The sequence below is a fragment of the Centruroides vittatus genome, unplaced genomic scaffold (assembly GCF_030686945.1).
Source record: "Centruroides vittatus isolate TY-2023 unplaced genomic scaffold, ASM3068694v2 contig_726, whole genome shotgun sequence".
NCBI classification, from domain to species: domain Eukaryota; kingdom Metazoa; phylum Arthropoda; class Arachnida; order Scorpiones; family Buthidae; genus Centruroides; species Centruroides vittatus.
In genome coordinates, this window is record NW_027122463.1 from 806,314 (window position 1) to 819,134 (window position 12,821).

The 12,821-nt window shown below is 27.1% G+C and overlaps 1 protein-coding gene across 1 annotated transcript in view; it reads right to left on the bottom strand.

Moving 5' to 3' along the window:
- Miga (mitoguardin) overlaps nt 1-12,821 on the bottom strand; it is a 38,639-nt gene that overhangs the window by 24,974 nt on the left and 844 nt on the right. Inside the window, exons 2-4 of the mRNA XM_067277025.1 lie at nt 11,287-11,407; nt 6,127-6,227; nt 2,247-2,414 (exon numbers count right to left, since the gene is read on the bottom strand). Of these exons, the coding sequence (XP_067133126.1) occupies nt 2,247-2,414; nt 6,127-6,227; nt 11,287-11,399 (382 nt within the window). The 5' untranslated portion in view covers nt 11,400-11,407. The remainder of the gene's footprint in view (nt 1-2,246; nt 2,415-6,126; nt 6,228-11,286; nt 11,408-12,821) is intronic.

Sequence of the window (12,821 nt, forward strand, 5' to 3'; positions counted from 1 at the left end):
AATTGCTAAATATACAGGAGCTCATATAGGATACAAACAGGAGGCAATGGTACACAGATTACTAAGTAATGGTAAGGATTACACTGACCCAAATAAAGTCCCAGGGTGTACTCCGTCCCTATATACAACGTTAGATTTTATACACATCTAAAATACATCAGCTCGACTAATAAATGATTAACATACAAAATCAATAAACATAAATATGATATCAACAAAAATAATTTAAAAACCACTCTTGCCCAATATGCAGGCAAACCCAGGGTGTCAACAGATTTCAGCAGAGTCCAACTTATAAAATGAATATATGGCAAACACAAACTAAGAATAGCAGAAATGCTTAAATCTACATTAACAGAATATTGCATTAACAGCAGAGACTGTGAATCACTATCATATGCTTGGAGATCGCTATTTGATAACCCCCTTAGAAAGGAGAGGCAGCAAAACTCATAACACGGTGCAAAACATGACATCCTCATAGCACTTCAAATGATTTTGTTTTCGTCAATTTTTTCCGTCCGATGGCGAGATTATTATTAATCAGGTTGGAGACAAGTCTGCCCAAGAGGGACCACCATTATTTTGCGTTTCAGACTAAAAACATACACATATGGCAACAGGCCTTCCTTTTTAGGCTTCATATCACCAGTAGTAAAAAAGTCCTTTAAAAAAACACAAACATCCAATTAAAATTAAGGAGTCGGTGACATACAGACGTCTCTCTTCAACCATCCGGCCAGTGGGTGTTTCCGCTTTTTATCTGCTGGAACAGGCGCTGAAAAATGCAAATTTTGAAGCTGCACCCTGGCGACGGTACTTTCAAATTTCTTTTTGTCTCCAACCTGATTAATAATAATCTCGCCATCGAACGGAAAAAATTGACAAAAAGAAATTTGAAAGTACTGTCGCCAGGGTGCAGCTTCAAAATTTGCATTTTCCAGCGCCTGTTCCAGCAGATAAAAAGCGGAAACACCCACTGGCCGGATGGTTGAAGAGAGACGTCTGTATGTCACCGACTCCTTAATTTTAATTGGATGTTTGTGTTTTTTTAAAGGACTTTTTTACTACTGGCGACATGAAGCCTAAAAAGGAAGGCCTGTCGCCATATGTGTATGTTTTTAGTCTAAAACGCAAAATAATGGTGGTCCCTCTTGGGCAGACTTGTCTCCAACCTGATTAATGATTTTGTTTTATTTATTTTTATTCTTAATTGAAACTTTTTTAGTATATTATGATTTTTTTAAATTTATATTTTATTTTTATTTGTAACTTAATCAATAATCCCATTAATATTTTTAAAGAAAATGTAATGTAATATCATTCTAAAATAACGTAAATGTAAAATCATTCAAAAATAACAAAATTTTAAATATTGTTCCAAATCAAATCTCTTTTCAAAAACCTAATGAAGACTTATAAATAAAGCTCAAAATGTTACATTCTTCTCAAACTGCACTTACGAAAATAACTAAACTTTATCAACCTTTAATGTTAAAAATGTTCTATATTTGGTTTCGTTCATAAATTGAAAAACTGTTCAATCCTGATGAAGGTCAATTAATTGACCGAAAACGTTAGATTACGTTAATAGAATAGACTGCATATTAAAGGTTGGTAAAGTTTAGCTGAAAATGTTAGTTTGATTAAATAGTAATTTGCTGGAAAAATATGTAAGGTCGTTTGTGTGTCTATGGTTAGTTTTTGACTTATGACAAAACCTTGGAAACCTAACTGTTCAACAGTAAGAAAGTGTCTGTATTTATTTTATCATTAAAAATTTGTGTTACTAATACAATTGATAATGTTACATTTTAAATAATTTCTTGTAAAATAATATTGAAAAATATTATACAGTGTGGCCAAAAAAGTTGCTTGCCAAATAGTGACAGTCACTGTTCTTGTTGTTTCAGGTGCAGTAACAACTTGAAGTAATCATTCTGACTTCTGAACAAGTGGAGCTAATTTTATTGTATGGGGACAATCACAGAACAACACAGGAATTCTATTGTTGCCACCTAATCTTCTAGAGCTTCCATATTAAGCTGTTAGCAATATCCTAATAAAATTTAAGAAAACATTCCTTGCCCTGAAAGAAAACATGCTCCACTTGTTGTTTAGGAGTTAGTATGATTATTTCCAATTAGTTATTACACCTGAAACAATAAGAGCAGTGATTATCCAATTTGATAAGCAACATTTTGGCCACACTATATTTTACATGTTTAAAATTATATAAAATTTACCCATTACTCCTAGCTGCTGTGGCGTTAAACTAGTTGTTGGAATTCCAGTTTCAGCAGTTAGTGTCATTGTAGTTAAATTTGAACTGACAGACTGTATATCACTTGCAATAGATCCTTGTCTAGGATGGTAGCTGTTGGGACTAACACTAATTCTTGCATGAGAAAAACCTAAAATATCAATAAAAATATATATATTATCTTTACCTATTATCTACTTTATCTGAAAATTACACAAATACAAACTAATGCAAATAAAAATACAAATCTTGATTTTATAACACACTTTTTACCATATATACATACAAGTAAATAATATTACATACAATATTAGTAATCAACAAGTTTATCGTACAGATTATTTAGATAAAATAATAAAAATAAACATTTATAGAAATTACACTGTGTATAATACTTATAGCAGGTGCAGGGACTATTTATTCTTCTATTATCTTTTTATTAATTTAATGTTTATTTAAAATTTAAAAAATCCAGCAGAGTGTTGCTTAACTTCCCAGGCAACATTTAAAACTGAGTGTGTGGCTCTATCTGTTATGATATTTTATTTTAAAAAAACTTTATATTTTTAATTATTATAAAATAGCAAAAACCTTAATTTTTATGGGATTTTAAAAATTTGTAAATCCTAATAACGAGCAAAATCATCATTAAGTCCAACCTTATTTGAAATATGACATGTGACTCCTTTTTCTTTCCACCCTGTCTACCTTTAACCAACCAAAATTTAATAGCATCAATCCCCCTAATCCCCTAATACACAAATCTCCTTGCAAAATTTCAGAAATTTTTGACATAAAGCACAGGAGTTATTAAGCTTCATAGAGGGTGAACAAATCATGACACCCATCCATACATACAGAAAAACACCCAAATTTTTTCTGTATTTCTTGATGTTTCAAGGTCCAGAGTCCAAAAATGTAAAAATCTTTGGGAATCATTTTTTGACCGATTGCCATACTTTCCCTCTGTTATACATATAATGAAGCCGAGAGAGTAAAAATTATATAATTTAAACATTTGAGATTTATTAGAATTATTTAAATAACTTCTATAATTATCTGTAGTAATCAAATATTAAAGATTTTTTGAACTTTTCTCAAATTTTAATTAATGCCTTGTAATTATAAACCAATAGATTAAGTCATTCAGGTTAAAACAATAGTACATTTCTCTTTTAATAAACAAAACAAAATTTGTTAATCATTATTGAATATTATTTAATTTAAATCAGTTTCTTAATGAAGATTGAAGAAATATATTGAAAGAAACCATAAAATTCTAAAAATATATTATTTTACATATTTAAATTAAAAAGTCTTAATAATAAGTATAAAATATATTTTATTCTACAAGGTAAGTCTACAACCATAGAAATTATGTTGTGCTTTGTTTATTCTTTTACAGGTAAAGCATGATGCTGATTTGTAAGAAGAGAGAAGAAATGAGTAAATGTTACTTTGATGGTGAAGATCTATAGTCAGCAAGAAGTTGCCAAATAGTTTAACAGGCTGCATCCAGATCAAAGTGGAAAGTCTGAATGCAATGTGTTAAACTCTTCAGCAACTTAATGCTGATTGTCGGTTCCCACCCTTAAAATAACTTGAATTCATTCCTCTTTACTCAATATCATGCCTTATCTGTAAAAGAATAAACAAAGATCAACATAACTTGTGGTTCCAGACTTATGAAACATCACTGAGATAACAAGGGAACCCAGGGAATCCAAGCCTTTCCTTCATAGTAAAAAAGTTCATAAAAATGCTAAATACAGAAAAAAAATTTAATTGTGGAGGTAACTACTGACATAATAGTTTATATATATATATTAGTTATTATTCATTATGTAAATAATAAAAGTAAAAATTTATTAAAATGTGTAGTGGTTCATATTACATTATAACTTGGGCCCCCCTTTATGTCAGATCTCGTTACACTACTGTAGAATCCCTTGTATAATGACATCAATTTAAAATAAATATATATGATAAGACTGGATTGAATTATTATTAGGCTAAAATTTGGCTAATTAATTTCATATCACTGCAAAATTTTGGGTTCAAATCCTGCTTTGAATCAATATTTTTTTCTAGAATAGTCTAAATCAGAGATTCCCAACAGGATCAAGATACATCCCCCTAACAATCAATAGAATTATGAAAGGGGTCAATGGAACTCAAGAGATCAATTGGGAATTGATGGAAAACTGAGATATTTATTGTACTTTTTTGAGAATTTCAGATAATTTTCAAATAAAAATGACAAATCACGTTGGAAATTCAGTAACTGATTTAATAAATTTCTTGATATATCATGAAAAATCTTGAAAAATAACAAAAATTTCATGGGGATCAAGTGAAAAGAATATTTTATATATGGAATCAATGCAAGAAAAAGGTTGGGAATCCAAGGTCTAAATTAATTAATTCAAAAATTAATATAATTATTAAATTTAATATAAGATGGCAGCACAATCATCTACCTTTAGCCAAATTATGTAATATCTACAAAATAATTAGCAAAGTCGTAACCTAAAAGTTAATTTGGACTTATTATTTGATCATTAGTATAATTCAGGCTTAGTTGTCTGAATGTATTTATAAAAAAAGTTAAGACAGCCTTTCCACTGATTATATTGAGAATTAAGTTGGAAATTTTGTTTGAATATTTTGATTTCATTAGAGCAAAATGCAAAGTTTAAATAAATATTCAACATATCTTTGAAAAAACAAAGAAAAATACATTTTATAGAAGATAAAGTAGTAATAAAAATTAAAGTAAATAACTAGCTCCATCAGAAATCAGTAAATTATTACAAGTTCTTTAGAACTTGAAAGTATAATTATTCTGTTGTTAAAGGAAACTTAATTTTTTAATTTCTCCCAAATAAAAATTCAGTAACCTTTATCATTTACTTCACAAATATAGATTGTGTATTGTAGATAAAGCTCTGATTCTGATTGGCTGTGTGACATTTTTTGATGCTTATTCCTTTAAATATATATATAACTTGTATCATTAATTAATTATTGGTATTGTAAAATTTCTTATTTTAATTTTTAACATTATTTTTTTGTTTTTGATTTTATGCAGAATATTTAGTCAAGAAAGTAATATTTGTTGCAGTATTGTTATTTATATTTAGATTTCATTATATTTATATTTATAATATGACACTCTAAAATATAAGCTTATAATACTATGTTAGAATTTTTGTTTCATATAAAGCATTTGGATTTGAATTTTGACTTGGAAGAGCTTTAATAATTTGCCTTATGATTATATAAGCCATTTTTATTATGGAAAAAATAGAATTTTTCAACGTATTAATCAAGAAAGATTATTTTTGCAAAGTTTTGGTGTATTCTCATTTTAACTTTGATGTATAAATAAAATTTAAAAAAAAAATGGAAATAGTCCTTGAATAACCTATGTCCTAGTATATGAAAAGTAAAATGTGTTAAAGTTTCATAAGCTCAAAATTACTAAACACTTTTCAGTAGACAAATCATCTTTCAAAACCAAAATGTATTTTAATTTTTAATACTTTAGACCTTAAAAGATCATATTCAGGATACACACAAACAAATTTTGAAAAATTAAATAAAATATATTTAAATACAAACTCTTAAATATAGTAGTAAAAAGTTTTACATATTATATAAATATATGTAAAGATATATTTTATAAAAATATCTCATTAACATTTTCACCGTTGGAACTGCATCACAAATATTGCACTTGGATAATACTGAAAATGTGATCAATATGACAATGTCGAAACAATTGTTTTCTATTGTAAACAGTTATATATAAATTTATATAAAAACTATTACATTAATTTTTAAATGACAAAAATATATACCTCCATTTGTATCCTTCCAAGTGGCACCATGTTTACTTTTTTGATGAGCAAGGTTCTTTTTGTTAAACTTTGCTTTTCTTTTTCTTCTTTTTCCTATATAACTATAAAAGAATTACAGATTTAAATACAGATTAATTAAATAAAGATGGAAAAGAAGCCACGTGATTGATTAATAACACAATCTTGTGTTTAATACTCTCAAAAATTACAGATTTATTTACTTATCTTTTTTATATAAAATTTATTAATTTAAACACTTGAAATATTTGCATTTATATTACACTTATTAATAATTTTGCACTTTAATGTGTAATATAAGCATATTGAAATTTTTAAAGCATGTATAAGGAGAGCATTACATATATAAGCAAGTTTTACAAAAATATCTCATGAATAGTTTTCCTTTTACTCTTTGCAATCTGTAGGCTCTAAGAGGGCTTTTTTTATCAAGTCCATCCAACCAGGTCCATAATGGGGTGGAAAAATGGTGAGGGACAAGAACCAACATATATGGAACAGACCAATCCCAAAAAATTTCTGGGGTTCTTTGACTGTCCAGATTCAGTCCCAGGTTCACCAGAGATGTAGGCTTGTTCATTCATAAATAATACTGTGTATATGTGTATATATATATATATATATATTATCATGTAATATATATGACAAATATTATCATGAATATAGAAGATAATGTTCATATATTGATGATAAATAAAATATTACTTAACAAAAATTTAAATAATGAACAGTCACCTTCTTAGTTGGAAAAAAAAGCAAATTTTTAATTAAAACAAAATCATAACTAAAAATAGAAGAAAATTCCTTAATACAAAATTGATAAATAACTTCACAACAAATTAGACTGGAAAGTAATACTAATAAAGACCTCTTCTTCTTCTTCTTCTTCTTTCACAGTTTAATATGGAGATTATAGCCTTTGCGGCTCTTTCTCCGACCAACGTTGCCAGTTTCTAAGTGAAACGACCAGTGAGGCTAATGTAGCGCTCCAGTGCCGCCACGTGCTGACTAGGAGTGATGGAGGCCGGTGAAGACCTCATTCAACATTGGCCAAAAAATTAAAACTAGATAAGGTGGTTGTTCCATCCCAGATAAACCTAAACTATTCACTTTTGCTACAATTCCTTAACTTTGGAAAGGCAAAAATAAAGAATTTTAAGTAGGAAAACTAATGTTCATGTTTACAACTGAAACATAATGATACAATTTAACAGTAACTTAAGTAATTTCAAGTATAATTTGATATTAGAATAATATAATAAAAAACTAAACTTTTAGATCCATATTTGTACAAAGCAACAGAAAGTAAATATTTAGTATCTAGTCAGCAAATCACCAAATAAATAAATAACACCTTATCATTGCTGAGAAACGTATTTATTTCAATAACAAACGTTTTCAGCCTGATTTACAGGCCATCCTCAGGTTTCGAATGCATTTGGAACTAAAGCATTCCATTAATAGAATACAAAATTCAAATTATAAAATTAAATAACAACTGAATAACATAAAAACAAAATTAAAATTAAAAATTAAAATAATCAAGGGAGTAACATAAAAACAGAACAAAAAATATGTACATAGAATTAAGAAATTCAATTAACATAACTTCTCTACTGAAATCATTAATTTAACTGGTTAGAGCTCTTAGTAAGATTTTTAACCATAAATTTCCATGCAGAGGGAAGACTTTCTGCATCCCTCACATTTAAACTAGGCTCAAGGAGCATAATTATAATATCAGAAAAGAGTCTAATAGTCTAATCTAAATATCTAAGAGTCTAATAGATCTTGTCCCAATTGGCGCAAACACAAGGTTCTGTAGTCAAATGGAATGACGCAGCCATCATCAAATCTTTATATTCCCCATCTTTGGCGATGACTGTCAAAAAAAATTCAGATTTATAAAAGTAAACTACAGGAAAAATGTTTAAATGCAAGGGATGCAGAAAGTCTTCCCTCTGCATGGAAATTTATGGTTAAAAATCTTACTAAGAGCTCTAACCAGTTAAATTAATGATTTCAGTAGAGAAGTTATGTTAATTGAATTTCTTAATTCTATGTACATATTTTTTGTTCTGTTTTTATGTTACTCCCTTGATTATTTTAATTTTTAATTTTAATTTTGTTTTTATGTTATTCAGTTGTTATTTAATTTTATAATTTGAATTTTGTATTCTATTAATGGAATGCTTTAGTTCCAAATGCATTCGAAACCTGAGGATGGCCTGTAAATCAGGCTGAAAACGTTTGTTATTGAAATAAATACGTTTCTCAGCAATGATAAGGTGTTATTTATTTATTCATTTAGTATTTACTTAAGATAAATTCTGTTATTAAAATTATCTATTTTTAGATCAGTACCAAATACAAATATTAATGTATGCTTATATGTATACTTATATTAAGCTGTTAAATTTTAGGGATTTTAGAACTGAAGATAATTATTAAAAACTTTTCAAGCCTAAATATTTTTCACAGAAAATTCAGAATATTAAGGACAACTAGATCTTACTAAAAACATGCAATTTTCTTGATATAAATATCGAATTAATTACCAATAAATGACAATACATTATTAAACAGAAATATCATTTTAAAAAATATTTACTATAAAAAAATGTATGATAATTCTATTTTATTTTTATCTTTTTGTTCTGTTGTTAATAATGAAGTTACGAGGCATATTTTTTAAGTAAGTACCGTTTTAAAATAGGACCGCTGCAGTGCTATAGTTGGTGTTCCATGAATGTACACTGAGTACCTACATCTGTTGGCTAGCCACAGACGCAATTACAAAAGCATTTGTTCCTTTTACATTTGTTTGTGTGTGTTTAAAATGCTTCGAACAATTGAAAATCCCGCTGATTGTGAAGTATGTGCGGCGATTAGTTTTTTTTAATGCAAAAGATGTGAAAGTGGCTGACATTCATTGGCAGATTAGTGAGGTATATGGAAAAAACAGTATGAGCAATGAAATGGTAAGAAAATGAGTTAGAGCATTTAAAGATAGCCGTACCAATGTCCATGACAAGAAGCATAGTGAGCGACCGTCTCTCATTACTGAAGACTTGTGCAGAAAGTTGTTGCAAAAGTTTGAGAAAACAGACGCTTTACAATTTTGTCATCCAAAACAAAAAGCGTGGCAAGCTCAGTAAGGAGATTGTTTTGCTTCATAACAATGTCCATCCACACATGGCTCAACGAACCTGGCGACAGGTTTCTATGAGGATGGAATTCAGAAGCTGGTTGTACGATATGAAAGGTGTCTTTATATTGTAGGAAATTATGTTGAAAAGTAGATTAAGATACAGGCTTTCATGTAAGAATAAAATTATTTTACAAACTGCAGTTGTGTTTTTTTGATATCAAAACAGTACTTACTTAAAAAACATGCCTCGTATATATCTGTACATCAATTATTATTAATGACTATTATATTCTTAGGACAAAAGTAATATATATCTTTAGTTAATGAATTTCATTTGACACACTGTTTTTCCAGAGTTCATCTTTATTATTATAGCATTTTTTCAGTTCCTAAAAGTTATCTTGGGTCTTACATAAATGAGACAACTCCATGTGAAATCAGAGAAATAAATACAATAGACAATATTAAGCAGCAATTTTGAGACTCTCATAACAGCACTACTACTGCTTTATTCAAAAATTATCACATAAATCATGATGCTCTCATTCATGTGTGTCATACTTAAATATACAAAAATCCATAATGAATCATCAAAGCACCTGATACTGAGAAATGTTTATTAAATAAACATTAATGTTTTCAACCCAATATAATAGGCCATCTTCAGATGCAACCAAAATTCAAACATTTAAACATTTAAATTCAGAACATTGAACACTTGTGTTTGAACACCAAAAGTGTTCGAACATTCTGCCGTTTAAATGTTAAGTTAAAAATACATTCGAATTTCAGTTGCATCTGCAGATGGCCTATCATATTGGGACAAAAACATTAATGTTTGTTTAATAAACATTTTTCAGTATCAGGTGTTTGATGATTCATTAAATATTAAATATTTTAAAGAGCTGAGTACAATATTTAGTTATACAAAAATCTTTTTAGAATGAGTTACAACATTTTAAAATAAAAATAATTGAACTGTAGAACTATAGAACAAAAAGTTTAAATTTTAAATTGAAAAAAATAACAGATAGAATGTGTTGTTGGTTCTAATGTTCCATTCTGTTCAGATTCCAAAGACAGACCCAGTCATCCCAAAAATTTTTTAAATTCACATTAAAGAACTTAATATTATCTAGGATATTTATTTCTCTATCATTAGGGACATTAACAGTGAAAATAAAAATTCAGCACACCTTCAAGAATATCAGTCATAAAATCCATGTATGTTTAACACACCATCATCATCTAGGCCAGACCTGGCCAACCTGTGGCCTGTCACATTAAATTGTGTAGCCGCTGAGTGATATTATATATCCATTAAAACTTTTGTTTCCCGTTGTGTATACCAAAACAATTAAATAAATGAAAATTTGCATGTGTCATTGTTATAATGCGCAAGTGCAAGTACTACAAACTCTTGGTATAACAATAAAATCTTCATTTTGTATTTGTTTTACTTTTTTAAAAGCATGTTTGCCTAAATTGTGTCCCACTGTAATGTTACGCGTAATCAAAGTGGCCCGCAAAACAATTTGGGTTGGCCAGGCCTGATCTAGGCTAACACAAAAACAGATGTTAACTCCAGAGTGCATTGTTTTGAGTGCACTGTACATGTTGATACAAAAGTTGTTTTATATATCAATTAATGAAAATTAAGATATAACTAACAGCTAAAAGTTTAAAAATTTAGCTATATTATTCAAAACAATTAGAGCTATTGCAACATCAAACCTATTTTTTTAAATCAAAATCCATGTTTAATTCTTCAGAATCTATTAATGATGTTATTCATAAAGAATTTCTAAATAAACTCATTTCTACATGTCAGATATCATATTATTATATTTATATGCATATAAAATAATATAATAAATCAATCAATATTATAATACTAAAAATTTTTTGCATGCATATCATGAATCTTGTATTAATAAAAAGTTTGTAATAAAAATTATTATTCTTTTAATCAATTCTCATGAATCACATACCTTGCTATAAATCCTAATAATGTTACGCCCACAGAAATTGAAATCACTGTTACTTTTATATGAAAAGGTAGGTTTAAACTTGGAAACTGTATATTTGGACGAAATAAAATCATTCTTGTTTCTGTTAAAAATTTCAAACATTTGTAAATTTCAGTATTAAATTTTATATTTTCATAATATTTTGAAATTTTTTATTAGTAAAGTCATTATATTATTATTCTGCTAATTTATGAGCTTAATTATATCACACAAAAATTAAATTTATAAAAAAAATTTTCAAATAATGTAACTAAATAAGTTTTTTGAAGAAATCCCAATAAAATTATTTCCAATTTTATATATTTATTATATTCTTATAATTATTTTATGATTTAATTCATAGAAAAGTAAGATTAATTTGAAATTATATTAAAATTACTATTATTAGCAATATTTTTTTATTATTATTAGCAGAATATATTAATACTTATTTATATACCAAAAAAAATAGTAAATATATTATTAAAATTAAAAAATATTAATAACTTCTAGTTTGATATTAGTTTTTCTAAACTTTTTATTATTTTAAAACTATTTATTTAAAAAAAAATATTTTATACTCTGATTACATTAACTTGTTACAGTAATTAACTTTTTTACTTTATTTATCTTTTCAATTTATTATTGTTCACAATACTGTGTTTTTAAATTAAAATTTCGAATTTTATAAATAGCAGTTTGAAATTTATAAAAGAAATCTCAGATTAGGCTGTGTGCAGGGTTTAACCTTTCGCATTTGGAAAGAATTAAAAATTTAAATAGTATTTAGTACACTGTACTGTGTTATTTTACATACCTATATTATAAAAATTAATAAACTATGTTATGAAAAATAATATGTTTGTTTAAAACTCCACCATTTTAAAAATCTTGTGCATGATCTTGCATAAGATTAATAATACATAAAAATAAGTTAAAACATAAAAGAAATTCATAAATGTCAGAAAAGCTTCTCTTGAGATATATATATATATATATCCATTCTGAAAATCTAATTGCTCTTTTTTAGGAAAACTTCTCAAATATATAATCAAACACAATTTTTTTTTATTTCAGGAAAAGCATTTGTTTTAATTATCCTAAAAAAATTCTGTTATAATAATTTTAAGACAATGGTGATAAATACATTACTCAAATTAATGATTAAAAACAAAAATATAAACTTTCCCAACTCTTAATGAAAAATGAACACACTCAAATCATAAAAAACTATAGAGTTTTATTTTGTTTTTGGAATTAACCAGGAATTAATCACGCATGAATGAGACTTTAACCTATTAAATGCAAGAACAATTAATTTGAATCTGAACCATTAAAATATGATATTTTGGCCATAATCTATCATCAACTTACAAATAGTACAATAAAATTCCAGGAATTATTTGACTAGAGGGTACAGTAATAACTAATCCAAAAAATAATATATATAAATTTGGATATGATTATTTTTGCTATTAAACTGTTTCTTTTAAACTTTTTAGTGTGGTTTTCATTTC